Below are 24,459 nucleotides of genomic sequence, written 5' to 3'. Positions count from 1 at the left end.
ACCTCCCTGACCAAGGCCCTTCTCCCGCGATTGCTCAGTTTGGTCAGGCGGCCAGCTCTAGTAAGAGTCTTGGTGGTTCCAAACATCTTCCATTTAAGAATGATGGAGGCCACTGTGTTCTTGGGGACCTTCAATGCTGCAGACATTTTTTGGTACCCTTCCCCTGATCTGTGCCACGACACAATCCCGTCTCAGAGCTCTACAGACAATTCCTTCGACCTCATGGCTTGGTTTTTACTCTGACTTGCACTGTCAACTGTGGGACCTTATATAGACAGGTGTGTGATCCTTTCCAAGTCATGTCCAATCAATTGAATTTACCACAGGTGGACTCCAATCAAGTTGTAGAAACATATCAAGGATGATCAATGGAAACAGGATGCACGTGAGTTCAATTTCGAGACTCATAGCAAAGGGTCTGTATATTTATGCAAATAAGGTATTTCTGTTTTTATTTTTAATAAATCTGCAAAAACGTCTAAAAACCTTCACTTAGTCATTATAGGGTATTGTGTATAGATTGATGAGGAAATAAATTAATTTAATCAATTTTAGAATAAGGCTGTTACCTAACAAATTGTGGAAAAAGTCAAGGGGTCTGAAAACTTTCCAAATGCACTGTATGTATATTTACAGAAGAGCAGTTAAATCAATTAACATGCAACTTTTTAATTTTAAAAAATGCAATATGAACAACTCAGCAATCTCAGTTAAACATAATTTGCAATTATGATATTTTCAACAGTTACTGCAAAACCCAAGTCTATTGACATTGGCCTTAGCTTGATCTATTTACTGGTGGTGTAGACAATGATGAATATGGTCAGGCAGCATAGGAGAACTCCAGTTCTTATGATGGAGTAAAGGACCAGGATTCTCATCTGTGGATCATCAGTGACCACACTCAACATCTAGGTTGGTCCCGTTCCCAGACATGCTGTTGGACTCTAAATCTGAAAAGAATAACAGAGTAAGATCATGGTGTGTAAATTGTATTGTCCTGCTAAATTTATTTATCAAAGATTTCTAATGTATATTTAGAATTTCATGGCTGCAAAATGAACTTCCAAAATAAAGAACTAAGTTAGTTTACCTTTGACAATCAAAACAGCTCCTTGTCCAAATTGGACTTTGCCCACTTCAATAGCACCGCAGTAGTATGTAGCTGAGTCCCCTAACTGGGTCTTGGAGATGTTCAGGTTAAAGCTGTCAACTCCTCTCTTCACACTCAGACCTTTAGTCCCAGTGAAGTCCTTGGTAAAGTTGTTGAAGTAAAAACTATCTTGGCCAATGAAAAGTGATGATGCCATGCGAAGGGGTCTCTGTCCAACAGTCTGCTTGAACCAAGTGACATAGCTATTCACGTCAATTGGCCAAAAGCAAGTGATAGTCAAACTACCTCCCATCTCAGTAACCATGACCAGGCCTGGTTGGAATATGTCCTTGGTAAATGAACAAACTGTCAAAGCAAACAATCAATATGGATTGAAGATCAAGATATAGACCGAAAAACATATAAAATACTTATAATATTCATACTATAAAGTCATTCAAATGGATTCTAAAAGCCAATAAAATGTAAGCTTTTAAAAAGGATCTAAATTCATTACATATTCTTACACAAGTTAGCAAAAAAACAAAAAGATAGACCAATGTCTATTCATCATTGTAATGTCAGTCCTTCTTGCATTGTATAGAGTTTGAATCTGACAAAGGGGCACCTTCATATATGACGACACTCTACAGGTAGCCATCATACAGCAGGAGGGAACACTTAACTGGGGGATTTTATTGTCAGTCTAAACAGGAATAAAAACGACTATAACATTTATCCTCTGGCCTAACATAGTTTGAACATCCCGGGCAAAACTTGTGAAGAACACAATATAAAGCAAGTCAGAGTTATTGAATAAAGGCAATCAAATATTAGCTTGACAAGGCTGCTTATTGATTTGGGAAATTAGATCAGCTCTCTACCACAAAAATTTTAGTGCCATGTGGCCTTCATGGAAGCAGTGAAAAGTCACTGTGTCTCTAACGTTGGCTAATATGAGATGAATGACACCATCTTTGAAAATACCATCTTGGGTGGAGAAAGTCTACCCATGTGTACAACACTTCAACAATGGGCTAAGGGGTGATTGGTTGAACTGGACCCAATCTTCTTTGTTAACGCCTGATTCAGACGACCATGGTCTTGTGGTCTATTGCACCCTACAGAGTCACACAGTCTACTGGCTGGACTCACTGAGACACAGGATGCTGTAGAATGTAAGTAACTGTCTTGGAGGTTTTACTTGTTTGGTGGTTTGTGGTTTTCTCACCTCTCTGGAGAACCCTGGGTCAAAATAGTAGACTATTCGTTTTTCACCTCTCTGGAGAACACTGGGTCAAAATAGTAGACTATTAGTTTTCTCACCTCTCTGGAGAACCCTGGGTCAAAATAGTAGACTATTAGTTTTCTCACCTCTCTGGAGAACACTGGGTCAAAGTAGTAGACTATTTGTTTTCTCACCTCTCTGGAGAACACTGGGTCAAAATAGTAGACTATTAGTTTTCTCACCTGTCTGGAGAACACTGGGTCAAAATAGTAGACTATTTGTTTTCTCACTTACTTTAGTTGCACTTGATTTATCTGGCCTCCATTGCAAAAGACCAGCAAAACCAAGTGTACTTAAAGTATTTGAAAGAAAACTATTATTATTTTGAACAGGTCATTCAACAGTTACAGTACTCCAGATGACCCATAGGAGGGCTGTTATACAGTACATAGAACATGTCTTGTCTAGCGGTTAAGAGCATTGGGCTGGTTCAAATCCCTGTGCCGACTAGGTGAAAAATCTGTGGATGTGCCCTTGAGCAAGGCACTTAACCCTACTTGCTCCTGTAAGTTGCTCTGGATAAGATATTCAATCTCTTCCTATCCCAGTCTTTTGTACCCACTTGCTACAAGATGTCTACTATTGTTCCTGTACCCAAGAAAGCGAAGGTAACTGAATTAAATGACTATCGCCCCTTAGCACTCACGTCTGTCACCATGAAGTGCTTCGAGAGGCTAGTTAAGGATCATACTGTATCACCTCCACCTTACCTGACACCCTAGACCCAATGCAATTTGCATACCGCCCCAACAGATCCACGGATGACGCAATTGCCATCGCACTGCACATGCCATATACCATCTGGACAAGAGGAATACCTATGTAAGAATGCTGTTCATTGACTACAGCTCAGCCTTCAACACCATAGTGCCCTCCAAGCTCATCATTAAGCTCGGAGGCCTGGGTCTGAACCTCGCCCTGTGCAACTGGGTCCTGGCCTTCCTTACGCGCCGCCCCCAGGTGGTGAAGGTAGGCAACAACACCTCCATTACACCTCCTGTACTCCCTGTTCACCCATGAATGTGTGGCCACGCACGTCTCCAACTGAATCATCAAGTTTGCAGACAACACAACAGTGGTAGGACTGATTACCAACAACAACGAGACAGCCTAAAGGGAGGAAGTGAGGGCCCTGTCAGAGTGGTGTCAGGAAAATAACCTCTCCCTCAACGTCAACAAAACTAAAGAGCTGATCGTGGACTTCAGGAGACAACAGAGGGAACATGCCCCCATCCACAGGGCCGCAGTGTACATCGTACACATCACTGAAAATCTGACATGGTCCACCCACACAGACAGTGTGGTGAAGAAGGCACAACAGAGCCTCTTCAACTTCAGGAGGATGAAGAAATTTGGCTTGACAAATAAGACCCTCACAAACTTTTACAGATGCACCATTGAGAGCATCCTGTCGGGCTGTATCATCCCCTGGTATGGAAACTGCACCGCCCACAACCTCAAGGCCCTCCAGAGGGTGGAGCGTTCTGCCCAACGCATCAGTGGGGGCACACTGCCTGTCCTCCAGGACATCTACAGCACCCTGTGTCATAGGAGGACCAAGAAGATCATCAAGGACCTCAGCCATCCGAGACACGGCCTGTTCACCCCGCTACCACCCAGAAGGCGAGGTCAGTGCAGGTGCATCAAATCTGGGACCAAGTGACTGAAAAACAGCTTCTATATTAAGGCCATTAGACTGTTACATAGTCACCACTAGCTGGCCCCCGCCCAGTACCCTGCCCTGAACTGTAGTCACTGTCACTAGACGGCTACCACCAGGTTACTCTACTATGCACCTTAGAGGCTGCTGCCCTATGTACCTACAGTGGCTTGAGAAAGTATTCACCCCCTTGGCATTTTTCCTATTTTGTTGCCTTACAACCTGAAATTAAAATTGATTTTGGGGGGGTTGTATCATTTGATTTACACAACATGCCTACCACTTTGAAGATGCAAAATATTTGTTATTGTGAAACAAACAAGAAATAAGACCAAAAAAAAGAAAAACTTGAGTCAATACTTTGTAGAGCCACATTTTGCAGCAATTACAGCTGCAAGTCTCTTGGGGTATGTCTCTATAAGCTTGCCCATTCTTCAAGGCAAAACTGCTCCAGCTCCTTCAAGTTGGATGGGTTCCGCTGGTGTACAGCAATCTTTAAGTCATACCACAGATTCTCAATTGGATTGAGGTCTGGGCTTTGACTAGGCCATTCCAAGACATTTAAATGTTTCCCCTTAAACCACTTGAGTGTTGCTTTAGCAGTATACTTAGGGTCATTGTCCTGCTGGAAGGTGAACCTCCGTCCCAGTCTCAAATCTCTGGAAGACTGAAACTGGAAGACTGAAGAATTTCCCTGTATTTAGCGGCATCCATCATTCCTCAATTCTGACCAGTTTACCAGTCCCTGCCGATGAAAAACATCCCCACAGCATGATGCTGCCACCACCATGCTTCACTGTGGGGATGGTGTTCTCGGGGTGATGAGATGTGTTGGTTTTGTGCCAGACATAGCGTTTACCTTGATGGCCAAAAAGCTCAATTTTAGTCTCATCTGACCAGAGTACCTTCTTCCATATGTTTGGGGAGTCTCCCACATGCCTTTTGGCGAACATCAAACGTGTTTGCTTATTTTTTTTCTTTAAGCAATGGCTTTTTTCTGGCCACTCTTCCATAAAGCCCAGCTCTGTAGAGTGTACGGCTTAAAGTGGTCCTATGGGCAGATACTCCAATCTCCGCTGTGGAGCTTTGCAGCTCCTTCAGGGTTATCCTTGGTCTCTTTGTTGCCTCTCTGATTAATGCCCTCCTTGCCTGGTCCGTGAGTTTTGTTGGGCGGCCCTCTCTTGGCAGGTTTGTTGTGGTACCATATTCTTTCCATTTTTTTATAATGGATTTAGTGGTGCTCCGTGGGATGTTCAAAGTTTCTGATATTTTTTTATAACCCAACCCTGATCTATACTTCTTCACAACTTTGTCCCTGACCTGTTTGGAGAGCTCTTTGGTCTTCATGGTGCCGCTTGCTTGGTGGTGCCCCTTGCTTAGTGGTGTTGCAGACTCTGGGGCCTTTCAGAACAGGTGTATACATACTGAGATTATGTGACAGATCAAGTGACACTTAGATTGCACACAGGTGGACTTTATTGAACTAATTATGTGACTTCTGAAGGTAATTGGTTGCACCAGATCTTATTTAGGGGCTTCATATCAAAGGAGGTGAATACATATGCTTTCACCACTTTTCCGTTATTTATTTTTTAGAATTTAAAAAAAAAAAAAGTTTTTTTCATTTCACTACATGAAATCCAAATAAAAATCTATTTAAATTACAGGTTGTAATGCAACAAAATAGGATAAGGGGGATGAATACCTTTGCAAGGCACTGTAGTCATGGAACACTGGTCACTTTATTAATGTAACACTGGTCACTTTATTAATGGACCAATGGTCATTTTATTAATGGAACACTGTTCACTTTAAATAATGTTCACATAATGTTTTACCCACTTTATATGTACAGTGCATTCAGAAAGTATTCAGACCCCTTGACTTTTTCCACATTTTGTTACGTTACAGCCTTATTCTAAAAAAAATCCTCATCAATCTACACACAATAGCCTATAATGACAAAGCGAAAACATTTTTTATAATTTTTTGCAAAAGAAATACATTAAAAATAACATAAATACCTTATTTACATATGCATTCAGACCCTTTTCCATGAGTCTCGAAATTGAGCTCAGGTGCATTCTGTTTCCATTGATCATCCTTGAGATGTTTCTACAACTTGATTGGAGTCCACCTGTGTTAAATTCAAATGATTGGACATGATTTGGAAAGGCACACTACTGTCTATATAAGGTCCCACAATTGACAGTGCATGTCAGAGCAATAACCAAGCCATGAGGTCGAAGGAATTGTCTGTAGAGCTCCGAGACAGGATTGTGTTGAGGCACAGATCAGAGGAAGGGTACCAAAACCTTTATGCAGAATTGAAGGTCCCCAGGAACACAGTGGCCTCCATCATTCTTAAATGGAAGAATTTTGGAACCACCAAGACTCCTCCTAGACCTAGCCGCCCGACCAAACTGAGCAATCATGGAAAGGGCCTTGGTTAGGGAGGATACCAAGAACCCGATGGTCACTCTGACAGAGCTCCAGAGTTCCTCTGTGGAGATGGGAGAACCTTCTAGAAGGACAACCAGCTCTGCAGCACTCCACCAATCAGGCCTTTTTTGTAGAGTGGCCAGACGGAAGCCACTCCTCAGTAAAAGGCACATGACAGCCCGCTTGGAGTTTGCCAAAAGGCCCCTAAAGGACTCTAAAAGGCCCCTAAAGGAATGCCAAGCGTCACGTCTGAAACCAGGCACCATCCGTATAGTCAAGCATGGTGGTGGCAGCATCATGTGGAGATGTTTTTCAGTGGCAGGGATTGGGAAACTAGTCAGGATCGAGGGAAAGATGAACAGAGCAAAGTACAGAGCGCTCATGACCTCAGACTGTGGTGAAGGTTCACGTTCCAACAGGACAACACCCTAAGCACACAGCCAAGACAACGCAGGAGTTGCTTCGGGACAAGTCTCTGAATGTCCTTGAGTGGCACAGCCAGAGGCCGGACTTGAACCCGATTGAACATCTCTGGAGAGACCTGAAAATAGCTGTGTAGCGACGCTCCCCATCCAACCTGACAGAGTTTGAGAGGATCTTCAGAGACGAATGGGAGAAACTCCACAAATACAAGTGTGCCAAGCTTGTAGCATCATACCAAAGAAGACTCAAGGGTGTAATTGCTGCCAAAGGTTCTTCAACAAAGTACTGAGTAAAGGGTCTGAATACTTATGTTAATGTGATATTTCCGTTTTTTATTTTATAAATTTACAAATATTTCTATTAACCTGTTTTTGCTGTGTCATTATGGGGTATTGTGAGTAGATTGATGAGGGAAAAAAAGAATGTAATCAATTTTAGAATAAGGCTGTAACGTAACAGAATGTGGAAAAATTCAAGGGGTCTGAACACTTTCCGAATGCATTGTATATACTGTATTCTAGTCAAGGCCTATCCTAATGAACTTTTGCTGTACATATACTATTATTCAGGTATACTACATATTCTATCCATATACTGTCATTATTGTCTATACAGTGAGGGAAAAAAGTATTTGATCCCCTGCTGATTTTGTACGTTTGCCCACTGACAAAGAAATGATCAGTCTATAATTTTAATGGTAGGTTTATTTAAACAGTGAGAGACAGAATAACAACAACAAAATCCAGAAAAACGCATGTCAAAAATTTTATAAATTGATTTGCATTTTAATGAGGGAAATAAGTATTTGACCCCCTCTCAATCAGAAAGATTTATAGCTCCCAGGTGTCTTTTATACAGGTAACGAGCTGAGATTAGGAGCACACTCTAAAAGGGAGTTCACCTAATCTCAGTTTGTTACCTGTATAAAAGACACCTGTCCACAGAAGCAATCAATCAATCAGATTCCAAACTCTCCACCATGGCCAAGACCAAAGAGCTCTCCAAGGATGTCAGGGACAAGATTGTAGACCTACACAAGGCTGGAATGGGCTACAAGACCATTGCCAAGCAGCTTGGTGAGAAGGTGACAACCAGGGGCGGTGTGTTCATTAGGGCGATATGGGCGACGCACTGCCAAACGGGAAAAGGAAGGGATTTTTTTTCTAATCAATTATATCACGGCAACAGTAGTTCAGTGTTCTAATCTAGACGCCTGATCTGCCAATAAATGTCCAATCATGCTAAAGTCGTGCTTCAAATGTCCCCGCCCGTTTTGGGGCGATTTCAGTCAGGTTGAAAATCGCCCAGAAGTCTCTCATAGCCTCTAATGTAAAATATTTTTTTTCAAATATCTGAGCTTTCAATACAATCTCTATGGGTTTCTGAGGGCTTGCACTTACGCGCTTTCGTCATACGTAACGCATACGATGAACGTAACTAAGAAACTACTCTTTCACCCTGAAGGCGGCAAGGCAGTAACGGACATGCACCATCTTTCAGAAAAGATTAAGAAACATGAGCTGTCAAAGACCCACATGGATAGCTGTTTGAGATTGTCTGCTTTTGGGAGAGTGAATATTGCCACTCAACTGGATGAGGGATACAGGCTAGCTGTCCGCCGCCACAACGATGAGGTTAGCAACAGCAGAGTCGTGAACACTGTCTACGAGAATCGAGACGACCTCATAGAATGTTTTGAAGCCATCCGGACGGGTTCATTGGGTTCATTTGACCAGCACACCTTGAGAGAGGCAGCTGGCTACGTGAGGATACTACATGATGAAGATTTAATTTTTTTCCCTGCGGCTTTTTCACAAAATCATGCCCCACGTCGACATTCTGTACCAGAAGCTACAGAAGAAGGACATCGATGCTGTGTTTATCAAACGTGCCCTCGACAGCTTCACAAGCAAGTGCAGGCCATAAGGTAAGATTAAACAATATCAAAAAATGTGGTAAAAGCTCTTGTTGATCCTGCAATCTGAACAAATACCAAGATGCTGTATTTTCAGCTGATATTTCATTTGTTTATGGAAATGCATATTGTTTATGCAGTGTTGAGGAATGTGAAAGAACACCCTTGATTATTTTTACTGTGATAACTTATTTTGCTTTTGTAAGCCAACACTTTTGAGATCAGTCAATAAATGCTTCTGGTATTGACTTATATGCTGCCCCTGTCTTCATGTTGTTGCTGGACATATCTTTTTAAAAATGTGTGTAGGTCACCTAAATCATCAGAAAAATTGCCCCCCCTGAGAATTTTTTCAGGAGCCGCCACTGGTGACAACAGTTGGTGCGAATATTCGCAAATGGAAGAAACACAAAAGCGCTGTCAATCTCCCTCGGCCTGTGGGTCCATGCAAGATAATAATAATAATATAATAATATGCCATTTAGCAGACGCTTTTATCCAAAGCGACTTACAGTCGTGCGTGCATACATTTTTGTGCATGGGTGGTCCCGGGGATCAAACCCACTACCTTGGCGTTACAAGCACCATGCTCTACCAGCTGAGCTACAGAGGACCTCGTGGAGTTGCAATGATCATGAGAACGGTGAGGAATCAGCCCAGAACTACACGGGAGGATCTTGTCAATGATCTCAAGGCAGCTGGGACCATAGTCACCAAGAAAACAATTGGTAACACACTACGCCGTGAAGGACTGAAATCCTGCAGCGCCCGCAAGGTCCCCCTGCTCAAGAAAGCACATATACAGGCCCGTCTGAAGTTTGCCAATGAACATCTGAATGATTCAGAGGAGAACTGGGTGAAAGTGTTGTGGTCAGATGAGACCAAAATCGAGCTCTTTGGCATCAATTCAACTCGCTGTGTTTGGAGGAGGAGAAATGCTGCCTATGACCCCAAGAACACCATCCCCACCGTCAAATATGGAGGTGGAAACATTATGCTTTGGGGGTGTTTTTCTGCTAAGGGGACAGGACAACTTCACCGCATCAAAGGGACGATGGACGGGGCCATGTACCGTCAAATCTTGGGTGAGAACCTCCTTCCCTCAGCCAGGGCATTGAAAATGAGTCGTGGATGGGTATTCCAGCATGACAATGACCCAAAACACACGGCCAAGGCAACAAAGGAGTGGCTCAAGAAGAAGCACATTATGGTCCTGGAGTGGCCTAGCCAGTCTCCAGACCTTAATCCCATAGAAAATCTGTGGAGGGATCTGAAGGTTCGAGTTGTCAAACATCAGCCTCGAAACCTTAATGACTTGGAGAAGATCTGCAAAGAGGAGTGGGACAAAATCCCTCCTGAGATGTGTGCAAACCTGGTGGCCAACTACAAGAAACGTCTGACCTCTGTGATTGCCAACAAGGGTTTTGCCACCAAGTACTAAGTCATGTTTTGCAGAGGGGTCAAATACTTATTTCCCTCATTAAAATGCAAATCAATTTATAACATTTTTGACATGCGTTTTTCTGGTTCTTCTGTCTCTCACTGTTCAAATAAACCTACCATTAAAATTATAGACTGATCATTTCTTTGTCAGTGGGCAAACGTACAAAATCAGCAGGGGATCAAATACTTTTTTCCCTCACTGTACATCCCATCACATATATATTTATACTCCGGAATCCGACATTAATCATCCCAATATTTCTGTTTTTCATAATTCCATTCTTTTACTTTTTAGATTTGTGTGTATTGTCGTGTATTGTTAGATATTACTGCACTGTTAGATCTCTACATCTGCTAAATATATGTATGCGACCAATAACATTTGATTTGAGCCTAATGTAACCAATACACATGGCACACTTTATCCACTCTGTATCACTGTCTGGTTATTGTGGTTCTCATGGGAGGCAATCTATCAGAAGGAGAATCCTCCTCTATTGGTCTCCTTACAGAGAACCCTGCAGTAGCCCTAGAACACTTGTCTGATTGAGAATGTACTAGTTCTCCCATGACATCATCATAAAATGGCCCCTCCCCCTGAGCCCATAGATATAGTATAGATAGTTCTGTACTACACATGACATGAGATGCTTAACTTGGAGAGTTCAAATAGAGCTCATTAGCAGTTATTTGCAGTTTGTAACTGATTTCAGTTGGGTGGTCCTCTGTAGCTCAATTGGTAGAGCATGGCGCTTCTAATGCCAGGGTAGTGGGTTCGATCCCCGGGACCACCCATACGTAAAAATGTATGCACACATGACTGTAAGTCGCTTTGGATAAAAGTGTCTGCTAAATGGCATATTATTATTTATATTGTTATTGTTATTATAACTATATATATCTGGGTAAGTTTATAAAGAACTGGTTTGCTGTCGCTGCAAGTTGTCAGTAGCAACATGAACAACAGTAACAAATGCTAAAACAACAGACTTACACTAGATAGACATCCTGCTAAAAACCACAGAGACACAGAGAGCAGGTAGGAGGGTCCTGTGTGTACAAGGCCAGCAGGCCTGACCAAAGCCTAGATATGGCCTCGTACTTAGAGCAGACCGCAAGTACCTGTGAACTTGTTAGCTGTGTGTGGGTGGATATGGGTGTCATGCTATCAACACATCTAAAAGATCAAGACATTTCAGAGGAGATAAAACTTGAAAAAATAGGTTGTGCTTTACTTATGCAAAGACTCCCTGGAACACAATTACAAAACTACACACTCAAACTCATGAGTCATTGTCTTCATCATACAGATCACTCTACTACCTGTTTCATTTTGAGTGATTGTTGCTCCTTGTTACTAAGCTTCACTTTATTATATGTTGAGGTTAGTGGTAATGATCCAGTGATGATGACTGCCTGGCCTGTTTGGGGATTTCTACTTACAGCTGGATTTTCTTTTTTACATGTAATGACTATATTACCTTGTTATAGATTCTTAATAGCTACACATGTCTTTTTTAGCATTTGTTTGACTGCAATTTTGGCTAGACATATGAATGCTGTTAATGATACTTCATCAAATTAGTGAACATTTTGACAACTTCTACAAGTTGCTGCCAACTCTACTGTTGAGGCAGTTATGGGGACTTCCATGTACACTGCTGCTCCCTGTTGAAAGACAAATGGATTGCAGTCCTGCAAGGTGCACTTATACATATTCACATTTTGTCAATAGTTTGTGAAAACTGCTCAGTTACTATGTGAACATTGTCATATTTGAAATCAGTCTCTCAACCATATCAATACTTTTCAAAGTATATTCAGCTAACAAGTTTATTTTTAGTTCAGTCTTTTCTTTTGGAGAGAGAGAGAGTTGTGCTCTTAGTGGCATGGATGTTTGTGGTTTTGATGGTGTGTGAAAAGAGAGTGTGGCGAGGACTGACGGTCATTGCTGGGGGTTAGAGTTGAGTTTACGTGAGTGGAAAATCTATTTAGGGAAGTCAGAACACCAAAGAGAGCTGTGATACAGGATACAGCTAAATGAAGACAGTTTGAAAGGCTAAAACACCAGCAATAGATACATATTTATAGTTATTATGCAACCAACCCTCTTTTTACATTGAGAAAAGGCTTGATATGGTTGTTGCACACTGAATCTGTTGGATCAATTCTGTTCAAAGTATATTCAGCTGATGAGTTTATTTTTAGTGTACTTATCTCATGGAGCAGTGTAGGCTCCTCAGAGGAGGGAGGGGAGGACCATCCTCTTCAGTGGATGTCATAAAAATAAAAATGGTAAAACATTAAAAAAGTTGTCATTTTTAGAAGAAACTATACTAAATATATTCACATGTCACCAAATAATTGATTAAAACACACTATTTTGCAAAGGAGGTCTACAGTAGCCTCAACAGCACGCAGTAGGGTAGCACCATGGTGTAGCCGGGGGACAGCTAGCTTCCGTCCTCCTCTGGGTACATTGACTTCAATAGAAAACCTAGGAGGCTCATTGTTCTCACCCCCATCCATAGACTTACACAGTAATTATGACAACTTCCGGAGGACGTCCACCAACCTATCAGAGCTCTTGCAGCATGAACTGAAATGTTGTTCACCCAATCAAAGGATCAGAGAATTAATCTAATTAGTACTGAAAGCATAAGCTACAGCTAGCTAGCAGTGCAGTGCATAACATGTGGTGAGTAGTTGACTCAAAGAGAGAGAGAAAGACAATAGTTGAACAGTTTTGAACAAATTCATTTCTTCCAAAATGAAGGAGAAGCAAGAGAGAAATATATATATAGAGAGATTGTCTTTTTTTTTTCAGTTTTACTTACTTAGCTAGCAAATGCAGCTAGCTAGTTTAGCCTATGGAAACACCCTGCTCAAACAGAGGGATGCTATATTAGCTAGCTGGCTATGACTATCCAACACAACACTGGAACTCTTCCAAGTCAAGGTAAGCTTTTGGTTTTACAAATGTATTGCCACCAGGGCCCGCCAGTGTAACTGCTTACATTGTAACATTACTGCATGATTGTAGTGTGTTTACTAACGCGTTACTTCTATTAGCTATACTGACTATGACGTTACTTTAGCTAATATGGTGACAACGATGTAGGCTGTGTGTAGCGGTTTGGCTTGGAAAGGTTTCGCCTGGTCACATACAACTGATGTGTTGTGCATTGAAGTCCACAAGCGAAGGGAAGAGGTGAGAGGAGGAGAGAGCTTGAATGCGAGAAGGAATACAACATGGCTGTGTGTTTACGTGTGATCAGGTGTGTATTCATTCCGCCGGTTCTTTTGAAATATGTTTCTTAAATGGAAGCAAACGGAACACCCTGTTTACGTGAGTGGAAAATCTATTTAGGGCAGTCAGAACACCACAGAGAGCTGTGATACAGGATACAACTAAAATAAAACAGTGTGAGAGGCTAAAACACCCACAATAGATTCATATTTACAGTTATTATGCAACCAACCATATTTTTTTACATTGAGCATAGCCTTGATATGGTTGTTGCACACTGAATATGTGGGAGGAAGTGTTGTAGAAATGTAAGGACAAAAACATAAATGCAAATCAAACAATTCCTCTATATGAAAGTAGTTGAATGTTTTATTTGATCTAAAATGCACAACAGTATCAATGTAAAAATTAGCAATGAAAAAGCCACAGTCATACATACATACAGTGTAGAACACACAAAATCAATGCAAGTTATTAAAGAGGAAAAGTTGACGTTTCAGTCCATGTTTTGGCGTCTCACCCCAGAGTACACAGTATCTCTCTCCATGTCGCTCCTCTGTCTCTCGGCCTTCGGATTCTTGTGGACGACCGTCAGAGCGGCATAATGGAGTGTGTCAACATCTTGATCCTGAGAGCAATAGAAAAAATCTAAGTCCAATATTTGGTATTAGACTAAACATTGCGGTATTGTGAAACAAAACTATTTTAATATTTTTATCAAAGGAAAAATACATTGATTCAGCAACAGCTAAACAAGTGTTAGGTCAGGTTACCTGGTTATCATGACTGGGGACAGCAGGAGCACTTGGCTGAGGGTGCGTTCCTTTTAATCAAACATAAGAATCAATATAATCATCATCATCATACAATGAAGAGCCTTTATGACCAACTTTGACCAAAACATGTAAAATAATGTAATTCTACCAACAATTAATAAGCATACTGTATCTTGGACAATAATATTGCTTACCTGTGCACTTACTCATCTTGTACAAAACACATGTAAGGACAATGATGAGGATGACACACAGACCCAACGCTACAACCAGGAAGTATGTGAACAGAAGATGGTCCTCCTTACAACCATCTGTGAAATATCAAATAGGGACAGAGACACTGAGACACTGAGGGATAAAGCCTTGACAATGTTTAAGACACCAACAAGACTCTACCTGATCTGAGAGTCATACTTTCTTCTCTCAGATACAAAGATATCTGAAGGATATAGAAAAAAAGTATCTGAATGATATAGAAAACAAAGATATCTGAATGAAAGAGAAAAACAAAGATATCCGAATGATATAGAAAACAGAACTAAATGATACCTTGCCTGCAATGTAAAGAACATTGATTATAACAAAACAGAATGTCAGAAGTATTACTTACGGTCAATGTCAAGCTTGGTCCCGTTCCCAAACAGTATCTCCCCACATGAGGCCACAGCACAGTAGTAAGTCCCAGCATCAGAGAGGCTGAGGTTCCTCTTGGGGAGGTTGTAGACACAGCTCTGTGTAGGAGACCCAGCATCAGAGCTGTTCTCACACTGATCACCCCTGTCTCCATGGGTGTAAATGATTCCTGGATGGGATTCTCCTGAGCCATGTCTGAACCAATAGACACTGTGTTCTCCTACACAGGTCTCAGTGTGTATTGTACAGTTCAGAGTCACAGAGTCTCCTAGCTGGACTGATTTAGACACAGACTGCTGTACAACTGTCTTGCTGTTGGACTCTGAACCTGAAAATAAGTATCATGTCAGTAAATATTTTGAATATCCAAAACATCCCTACCTAAAATGTTTTAACCATGATAGGATCTCATTTTGATAATACTTAACCCATAAGAGTCTATTTTTTGTACATGTATTTAACCCATTATTTTTTTAACTAAATAATCTAAAAAGCTCAACTGGGAGGGTGGGGGGTCGGGGTGGGGGGGGGTTCTATTAAGCTATATGGAATTGTTTTAAGAAGGTCATACCAAGGATCATTTTGCTATTTGATTTTGAATTTTAAGACCCCTTGAAGTATAAAAAAAAATATATGAAACAATTATTTGATGGAAAATTGTATTTGGCATTACTGCTATTAGGCCATACAAACACATTGAATAACAGATTCACTGCATGGAACAACAGATAGTCCCCCAAAACATAGTCTAAAGGAAGTTTGTTCTGAAGTGTCTGTCCTATATCTGAGAGATATAAGAAAGATCAGGAATGTTTTTATTTGTTTTGTACCTGTATTTAACCCCATATTTTTGGCACTAAACAGTCTCCATATTTTTTCAACTGGTATCAGGGGACATTCAGATGAGTCTAGAGCAAATCAACCGACACGTACGTTTTTGTGATAGTCTCACCTTTCTACAGAGGGGTCATATTAGTGTGTAGCCCAAACTGTTCAGACGCTACAGACAGAAGTTGGAAGATCGGCTGTACCGACTGCAGACGAGTCCCAAGACGCTTGTGGGGGTTGTAGAGCAAAACGGAGAACACCATCATGTTCCTGAGAGTCTCATCTTTCCATCATTTTCGGGATGTCTCATGGTCTGACAAACACTGCAGATATCTCTAGCTTAAACTGAAGGATTTGTATGGGTATTTTTATGATGCTAATTAGATTTCCGCAGGGGCGCAGACATCAACCTTTTATGTACATTTGATTGTCACAATAATTCAATTTCCTTTAGCTATTCTTCTACACTCTTCATGTATAATCTAAGATTTTTAACAATCTGAAAATAAGAATTATTTCTGTACCTTTTACAATGAGAATGGTTCCTTCTCCAAACTCCATCTTGTTTCCATAAGTGCTCCCACAGTAGTATGTGGCTGAATCAGAGAGTTCCATGTCTGAGATCCTTAGGTGATTTTTTCCTTTGTCACTTTCCACTGAGAAGCGAGGGTTACCCATAAATTCATGGTAAAATACAGCGTCACTGTCATACTTAAAAAAATATGTTGACATGAGCCGAGGAATATTTCCAAAGGGTTGCTTGTACCAGGAGAATATTACTGCCATGTCACCTTCATAGAAACAGTGCAAAGTCACTGTGTCTCCAACATTGGCTGACGTGAGACGAATGGCTGAGGATTGTGCTGCAGCTGGAACATGATCTATAACACACACAAAAAAACATTTATTTCTTAGCTACTCACATATATTAGCCATCACATAATAAAAAATTCAATTATTCTATGTGGATTGCTTGAAATGGACTGTAATATCAATACCCAATGTATTTTGTTATGGTATACATCACACAAGCAGAGAAATCAAATTAAATGTGACTTACCCATTTGTTTAAGGAGGAGAAATATCATACACAGTGTGAACATCTTTGAAAGTATCATCTTGAGTGGAAAAAGACTACCCATGTGTACAACACTTCAACAATGGGGTTATTGGTGATTGGTCGAACTGAAGGCGTCATTTTTGTTGACGCCTCATTCAGACAACCATTGGTCTTGTATTGTACCATAACTCCTGAATGGTCTTGCAAGAAATTGTGGTTTGTAGTTCTCACATTCACTCTGGCCGTACCTGTGTGGAAATTATATTTTCTGTTTGTTTACCACTTGTGTTCTCACAGTTACTTTTTTAGGTTCACTCTATTTAGGCTATCTTGTCTCCATTGCACCTGTTAAGATACATCAAGTGCCCCTAAAGTTAACAAATACTAGTTTGACCAAGTCATTTAACAGTTACAGTACATCAGATGACAGGATAAAACAAGTCAATTGTATGTCAGTCTCATTCCCCATCATTCACAGAAACATGCACTAACTGAAGTGTAACACCTAAGAGAGCATGCCTGATTGGAAACCTCAGCCAATCACTCTCTGGTGAATGTTGTTCTCATAGGAGGCAATCTATCAGAAGGAGGTTCCTCCTCTTTTGGTCTTCTTACAGAGGACCCTGCAGTAGTCTTTGTGCTTCACAAGAAATGTCTGATTGCGAATGTACTGAAAATTCTCCCATGACATCATCACAAACTTGTCCCTCCCCCTGGACTGAGATTGTTAAATTAGAGGGTTCAAACAGATTTAATTAGCAGTTCCTTGTGGTTTGGAACTGATTTCAGATAACTATACATATATTCAAGTAAGTTTATGGCTGCAAACTGTCAGTGGCAACATGAACAACAGGTAAAGATTGTAAGAACAACAGACTTACATCAAATAGACGTCCTGCTGAAAACCACAAGGAGACACAGAGTGCAGGTAGCAGGGTAGATACGGCCTCATGTTGCTTAGAGCAGACCGCAAGTACCTGTGAACTGGTTCTATGTGTGGTAGGTGGGTGTGTGTGGCCTGATATCAAGACGTCTGAAAGAGGACAAAACATTTCAGAGGAGAGATGACTTGAAGAAATAGGTTGTGTGCCTTACTTATGTAAAGACTTCCTGGAACTCAATTTATAAACTACACTCACAAACACATATCATTGTCTTCATCATATCGCTCTACTACCTGTTTCATTTTTAGTGATTGTGGCTCATGATTACTTATTTGACATAAGTAGTAATGATCCTATGAGGAGGACAGTCTGAGCTGTCTGATATATCCTTCTGGCTATTCTATGAAGCTGAAATTGATTTATAACATGTTATAAATGTGTAAAACTATTCTTTACATTTAAACTGCAGAAATCGGTTTTCCGTTAAAACGATTCCATGTGAATTCACAATGCAGCTACGCTGCTGCCAGCAACGGTTTGGGTCTCACGGTGCATCCCTTTCAGATGGCTAAGTATTGCACCTGTACTACTATTAGTGTACCTCAATTCCACCTCGCAAAGTTAGCATTTCCTTCTCATTTAACTTCTCAAATTAATGTCATACAGGACTTTGCTGCTGTCACTTGCCTTTCTCTGCAATTTTTACAACTGTTAATGACTTTGACGTAGTGGTGGAGACTCGTCGCCAAAATAATTGATCCCTCGACTTCCGACTTCCGCTAGGAATCGACTCCTAAGATTCAGTATTTTTGGAACGGAGGAGACTGATTAGTTGCTGTACTTCTGATGCCCGTACATATTGTGATGTATTTCATTACACCTTACGTAATCTTTACGGAGTCTTTCCCCGCTATACGGAACGGACAAGTGTAGTGTATCTAAAGCAAAATGGAGGAAAGCCTGTCTCTCATCAGAGATCACATTTATTTTGGGAGATTGCAAAATATGACCTTTTCATTCAAGACAGGGTAAAGATATTGTTTCAGGTGATAATAAAACATGTTTTGTTTAGATACTCTTTTCTCGAGCTAGCTTGCACTGCAGAGCAGCTAGCTAGCTAGCTAAAAGTTAGGCTAGTGACCTCTACCTAATAATTATCATCAAAAACAAACATCATTATCATCACAAAAAACTTAAACGGGAGGCAACAGTCATATAATATAATTGACTTAATAGCAAATGTGTATTTTTTAACATTAGTATTGAAAACAGTACTCACTTATAGAAATGGGTAAATGTTTCAAGTTGCTAGCTTTCCCATAAAGTCATCACCGAAAACCATATACTTTCATCTTCTTCTGTGGTTTGGTAACTTTCTGTTCTTCAATGGACTCTGGCTGGACTGAAGACGACGCAAAGTTTGGAAAACTTCTAAGTATGCCATGTCCATCTCGCAACGGAGCCTTCAACTGCATGGGGCGTTGCGATTCCACTCCGTTGTGGACGTCCCCATTTAAATGCATGACAAACGGTGCAACATAACGGAGTTCTTATGGGTAATAAGAACGAGGCTTGAGAACACAAACACTTGCATCTTTCAAAGCGAGCTAGCGAGGCACGGAGAGAGAGGGAAGGCGGACAGACAGTCATGCAGACAGAGTCAGAACCGTGCACTAGGCCTATCTATAGCAAAATCAAAAGCTGTATTTCGCAATGGAATGCTGTAAATCACAATTTTTTGGCTTGCAATGTCTAGCAACTTCAGTAAAGCAGGGCCTATCATCAATGAATAGGCTAGGATATTCTATATGCAAAACACCGAAGAATGAACACACTCGCATCATTAGTGAAAAGAAAGAGCAGGCAAGCCAGTGTGAGGCAGTATCGCATTAGTGGAAACCAAGGCTATTCTATGGACCGGTCTGCAGACTTTTTGTAGCAGGTTAAGAGAACTTACGCAGCCGGTTATGATAATTAAAATGGCAGGTTAGGAGTATTAACATGGCAGGTTATGAAAATTAAGTTAAGGTTAGGAAAGGGTTAGCTAAAATGCACAAAAAAATTGTTGGACCACTATTTCTACTAGACACATGAGATTCCACAGGAAAGTGAGTTCAATGATTGTTCATCAAATTAGTGAACATTTTGACCACTTCTACAAGTTGCTGCCAACTCTACTGTTGAGGCAGTCATGGGGACTTCCATAATAGTACACTGCTTCTCCCTATTGAAAGACAGATGAACTGCAGTCCTTCATTGTGCACAGATACATACACTATATATACAAAAGTATGTGGACACCCCTTCAAAATAGTTGAGTCGACTATTTCAGCCACACCCGTTGCTGACAGGTGTATACAATTGAGCACACAGCCAGGCAATCTCCATAGACAAACATTGGCAGTAGAATGGTCTTACTGAAGAGCTCAGTGACTTTTAACGTGGCACCGACATAGGATGCCACCTTTCCAACAAATCAGTTCGTCAAATTTCTGCCCTGCTAGAGCTGCCCCATTCAACTGTAAGTGCTATTATTGTGAAGTGAAAACGTCTAGGAGCAACAACGGCTCAGTCGCAAAGTGGTAGGCCACACAAGCTCACAGAACAGGACCTGCCGAGTGCTGAAGCGCGTACAAATAGTTTGTCCTCGGTTGCAACACTCACTACCGAGTTCCAAACTCCCTCTGGAAGCAACGTCAGCACAATAACTGTTCGTCGGGAGCTTCATAAAATGGGTTTCCAAGGTCGAGCAGCCACACACAAGCCTAAGTTCACCATGCGCAATGCCAAGCGTCGGCTGGAGTGGTGTAAAGCTCGCCGCCATTGGACTCTAGAGCAGTGGGAAACGTTTTCTCTGGAGTGATGAATCACGCTTCACCATCTGGCAGTCCGACGGACGAATCTGGGTTTGGCGGATGCCAGGAGAATGCTACCTGCCCAAATGCATAGTGCCAACTGTAAACGTTGGTGGAGGAGGAATAATGGTCTGGGGCTGTTTTTTATGGTTCGGGCTAGACCCCTTAGTTCCAGTGAAGGAAAATCTTAATACTATAGCATTCAATGACATTCTAGATGATTTTGTGTTTCAAACTTTGTGGTAACAGTTTGGGTAAGGCCCTTTCCTGTTTCAGCATGACAATTCCCCAGTGCACAAAGCGAGGTCCATACAGAAATGGTTTTCAAGATCAGTGTGGAAGAACTTGACTGGCCTGCACAGAGCCCTGACCTCAACCAAATCAAACATCTTTGGGATGAACTGGAACGCCGACTGTGAGCCAGGCCTAATCGCCCAACATCAAATGCCCGACCTCACTAATGCGCTTGTGGCTAAATGGAAGCAAGTCCCCGCAGCAATGTTCCAACATCTAGTAGAAAATCTTCCCAGAAGAGTGGAGGCTGTTATAGCAGCAGAGGGGGGACCAACTCATATTAATGCCCATGTTTTTGGAATTAGATTTCCGACGAGCAGGTGTCCACATACATTTGGTCATGTACTGTATGTAGGGTGAACAGGGGTGAAGCATTACTGAGAGGGTATGTGGGGGAAACACCTACAGAGTGAAAGTCAGTCTTATCCCTGTCATTCATGTACTAACTCAAGTGTAGGCTACTAGTTGAGTATTTAGTAGGGGTGTACCTAGTGGGTAGGCCTATTGGCTGTAGCCTAGCTTACATTGATACAAGTTCTACTTTAAACTCTGTAAACAAATGATTGTAGTTTGAACTAATTAAACCTATGATCTTGTGACAAGATACAGGCTACATGGCATACAGTATATAAGTGGACTGCGTTGCTAATTGTCTTGGTTGTGAACAACAATGAAAGAATGAGAGAAAACAGTCTGACACCACATAGACATCCTGCTGAAAACCACATAGAGACGCAGGGTATGTAAAAGGCAAGCAGGCCTGTCCAAAGCGTAGAGACGGCCTTGTTTTGTGCTCACAGCAGACCACAGTGTACAGGTACCTGTGAACATCTCACTGTGTGGGTGCAAGCATGGGTGGGTTTAGCATTTATCAGTAGGTTGGGTCTGCAGAAGCCCTCTGCACACATTCATACAGACATACTGTATGTACAGAACACAAGAGAAGGAACAAGTATATTTTAGTCAGTATCAGTTGTTTAAATTGATATTTATTGATGCTAAAAGAAGCAACATACTCAGGGATTTCAGAAGAGCAATTTAATCAACTGACATCCAACTTTTTAAACAAGGTCGAAGGTCATTAGATACAAAAATGCTATATGAAACAACTCAGCAATCTCAATAAATACATTTTACAGTTTAGTCATTTAGCAGACGGTCTTATCCAGATTGACTTACAGTTACTGAGTGCATACATTTTTTTATATATTTTTAATTATTTTTTTATACTGGTCCACCGTGGGAATCGAACCCACAACCCTGGTGTTGCAAACGCCATGCTCTACCAACTGAGCTACACGAGACTAAATACTAATTTTCAATACATAGTGATGATATTTCCAACATTTACTCCAAAACCGAAAGTCAATCGACATTTGTCTAAGATTTATTTATTTCCTGGTGGTATAGATAATGATGAAGATGGTCACACAGCAGAGGAGAACTCCAGTTCTTATGATGGAGAGAAGGACCAGGATTCTCATCTGGGCAGTAAAGTCACAACCCTCAAAGTCCAGTGTGGTCCCGTTCCCAAACAGTATCTCCCCACATGAGGCCACAGCACAGTAGTAAGTCCCAGCATCAGAGAGGTTGAGGTTCCTCTTGGGGAGATTGTAGACACAGCTCTGTGTAGGAGACCCAGCCTCAGGGCTGTTCTCACACTGATCACCCCTGTCTCCATGGGTGTAAATTATTCCTGGATGGGATTCTCCTGAGCCATGTCTGAACCAATAGACACTGTGTTCTCCTACACAGGTCTCAGTGTGTATTGTACAGTTCAGAGTCACAGAGTCTCCTAGCTGGACTGATTTAGACACAGACTGCTGAACAACTGTCTTGCTGTTGGACTCTGAACCTGAAAAGAAGTATCATGTCAGTAAATCTTTTGAATATCCAAAACATCCCTACCTAACATTTTTTTAACCATGAAAGGATCTCATTATGAGATTACTTAACCCATAACAGTCTATTTTTTGTACATGTATTTAACCCATTATTTTTTGAACTAAATAATCTAAAAAGCTAAGCTGGGGGGGGTGGGTGGGGGGTGGGTTCTATTAGGCTATATGGAATTGTTTTAAGAAGGTCATACCAAGGATCATTTTGCTATTTGATTTTGAATTTTAAGACCCCTTGAAGTATAAAAAAATATATACAATTATTTGATGGAAAATTGTATTTGGCATTACTGCTATTAGTCCACACAAACACATTGAATAACAGATTAACTGCATGGAACAACATATAGTCCCCCAAAACATAGTCTAAAAGAAGTTTGTTCTGAAGTGTCTGTCCTATATCTGAGAGATATAAGAAAGATCAGGAATTTGTTATTTTTTGTGGAGGATGTAGAGCAAAACGGAGAACACCGTCATGTTCCTGAGAGTCTCATCGTTCCATCATTTTCGGGATGTCTCATGGTCTGACAAACACCGCTCTAGCTCTGTCACCTTTCACCGCAGATGCGGAAGAGCGACATAGGCGGATGCGGTGGATTGAGACTCATCCAATGCAAATAAACATATATCTCTAGCTTAAACTGAAGGATTTGTATGGGTATTTTTTATGATGCTAATTAGATTTCCGCGGGGGCGCGGACATCAACCTTTTATGTACATTTGATTGTCACAATAATTCAATTTCCTTTAGCTATTCTTCTACACTCTTCATGTATAATCTAAGATTTTTAACAATCTGAAAATAAGAATTATTTCTGTACCTTTTACAATGAGAATGGTTCCTTCTCCAAACTCCATCTTGTTTCCATAAGTGCTCCCACAGTAGTATGTGGCTGAATCAGAGAGTTCCATGTCTGAGATCCTTAGGTGATTTTTTCCTTTATCACTTTCCACTGAGAAGCGAGGGTTACCCATAAATTCATGGTAAAATACAGCGTCACTGTCATACTTTAAAAAATATGTTGACATGAGCCGAGGAATATTTCCAAAGGGTTGCTTGTACCAGGAGAATATTACTGCCATGTCACCTTCATGGAAACAGTGCAAAGTCACTGTGTCTCCAACATTGGCTGACGTGAGACGAATGGCTGAGGATTGTGCTGCAGCTGGAACATGATCTATAACACACACAAAAAAACATTTATTTCTTAGCTACTCACATATATTAGCCATCACATAATAAAAAATGCAATTATTCTATGTGGATTGCTTGAAATGGACTGTAATATCAATACCCAATGTATTTTGTTATGGTACACATCACACAAGCAGAGAAAATGAAATTAAATGTGACTTACCCATTTGTTTAAGGAGGAGAAATATCATACACAGTGTGAACATCTTTGAAAGTATCATCTTGAGTGGAAAAAGACTACCCATGTGTACAACACTTCAACAATGGGGCTATTGGTGATTGGTCGAACTGAAGGCGTCATTTTTGTTGACGCCTCATTCAGACAACCATTGGTCTTGTATTGTACCATAACTCCTGAATGGTCTTGCAAGAAATTGTGGTTTGTAGTTCTCACATTCACTCTGACCGTACCTGTGAACTGGTTCAAGTAAGTTTATGGCTGCAAACTGTCAGTGGCAACATGAACAACAGGTAAAGATTGTAAGAACAACAGACTTACATCAAATAGACGTCCTGCTGAAA

At 41.0% G+C, this 24,459-nt stretch overlaps 2 protein-coding genes across 3 annotated transcripts; both read right to left on the bottom strand.

Annotated features, from left to right (window-relative positions):
* Nucleotides 1-13,906: 13,906 nt before the first annotated feature.
* LOC121572151 lies at nt 13,907-16,887 on the bottom strand. Of its 2 annotated transcripts, none has more exons than XM_041884078.2 (6): nt 16,812-16,887; nt 16,276-16,632; nt 14,901-15,251; nt 14,485-14,601; nt 14,288-14,337; nt 13,907-14,142 (listed from the first exon to the last, which is right to left on the bottom strand). In XM_041884078.2, the coding sequence occupies exons 1-6, from the start codon at nt 16,867-16,869 to the stop codon at nt 14,011-14,013; spliced, it is 1,065 nt and encodes a 354-aa protein (XP_041740012.2). In that variant the 5' UTR covers nt 16,870-16,887; the 3' UTR covers nt 13,907-14,010. The 2 variants fall into 2 exon arrangements, with proteins under 2 accessions (XP_041740012.2, XP_041740013.2); XM_041884079.2 differs by having other exon boundaries at nt 14,497-14,601.
* Nucleotides 16,888-22,200: 5,313 nt separating this feature from the next.
* On the bottom strand, nt 22,201-24,176 carry LOC121572152 (immunoglobulin alpha-2 heavy chain-like). The gene is made up of 3 exons (XM_041884080.2): nt 24,101-24,176; nt 23,564-23,920; nt 22,201-22,699 (listed from the first exon to the last, which is right to left on the bottom strand). The coding sequence occupies exons 1-3, from the start codon at nt 24,156-24,158 to the stop codon at nt 22,236-22,238; spliced, it is 879 nt and encodes a 292-aa protein (XP_041740014.2). The 5' UTR covers nt 24,159-24,176; the 3' UTR covers nt 22,201-22,235.
* Between the last annotated feature and the right edge of the window lie 283 nt (nt 24,177-24,459).

The sequence above is a fragment of the Coregonus clupeaformis genome, chromosome 16 (genome assembly GCF_020615455.1).
Source record: "Coregonus clupeaformis isolate EN_2021a chromosome 16, ASM2061545v1, whole genome shotgun sequence".
NCBI classification, from domain to species: Eukaryota; Metazoa; Chordata; class Actinopteri; order Salmoniformes; family Salmonidae; genus Coregonus; species Coregonus clupeaformis.
This window is presented reverse-complemented; position numbering and strand designations above follow the sequence as displayed.

Excerpts from the sequence above, each read along its gene's own strand:
- LOC121572152 (XM_041884080.2), bottom strand. The coding sequence starts at position 24,158 with ATGATACTTTCAAAGATGTTCACACTGTGTATGATATTTCTCCTCCTT. Across the intron at positions 23,921-24,100 it reads TCTCCTCCTTAAACAAATGG|ATCATGTTCCAGCTGCAGCA; the intron begins GTAAGTCACATT and ends TGTGTGTTATAG. Across the intron at positions 22,700-23,563 it reads AACCATTCTCATTGTAAAAG|GTTCAGAGTCCAACAGCAAG; the intron begins GTACAGAAATAA and ends ACTTCTTTTCAG.
- LOC121572151 (XM_041884078.2), bottom strand. The coding sequence starts at position 16,869 with ATGATACTTTCAAAGATGTTCACACTGTGTATGATATTTCTCCTCCTT. Across the intron at positions 14,602-14,900 it reads GACCAAGCTTGACATTGACC|ATGGTTGTAAGGAGGACCAT; the intron begins GTAAGTAATACT and ends GATATTTCACAG. Across the intron at positions 14,338-14,484 it reads CAAGATGAGTAAGTGCACAG|GAACGCACCCTCAGCCAAGT; the intron begins GTAAGCAATATT and ends TTTGATTAAAAG.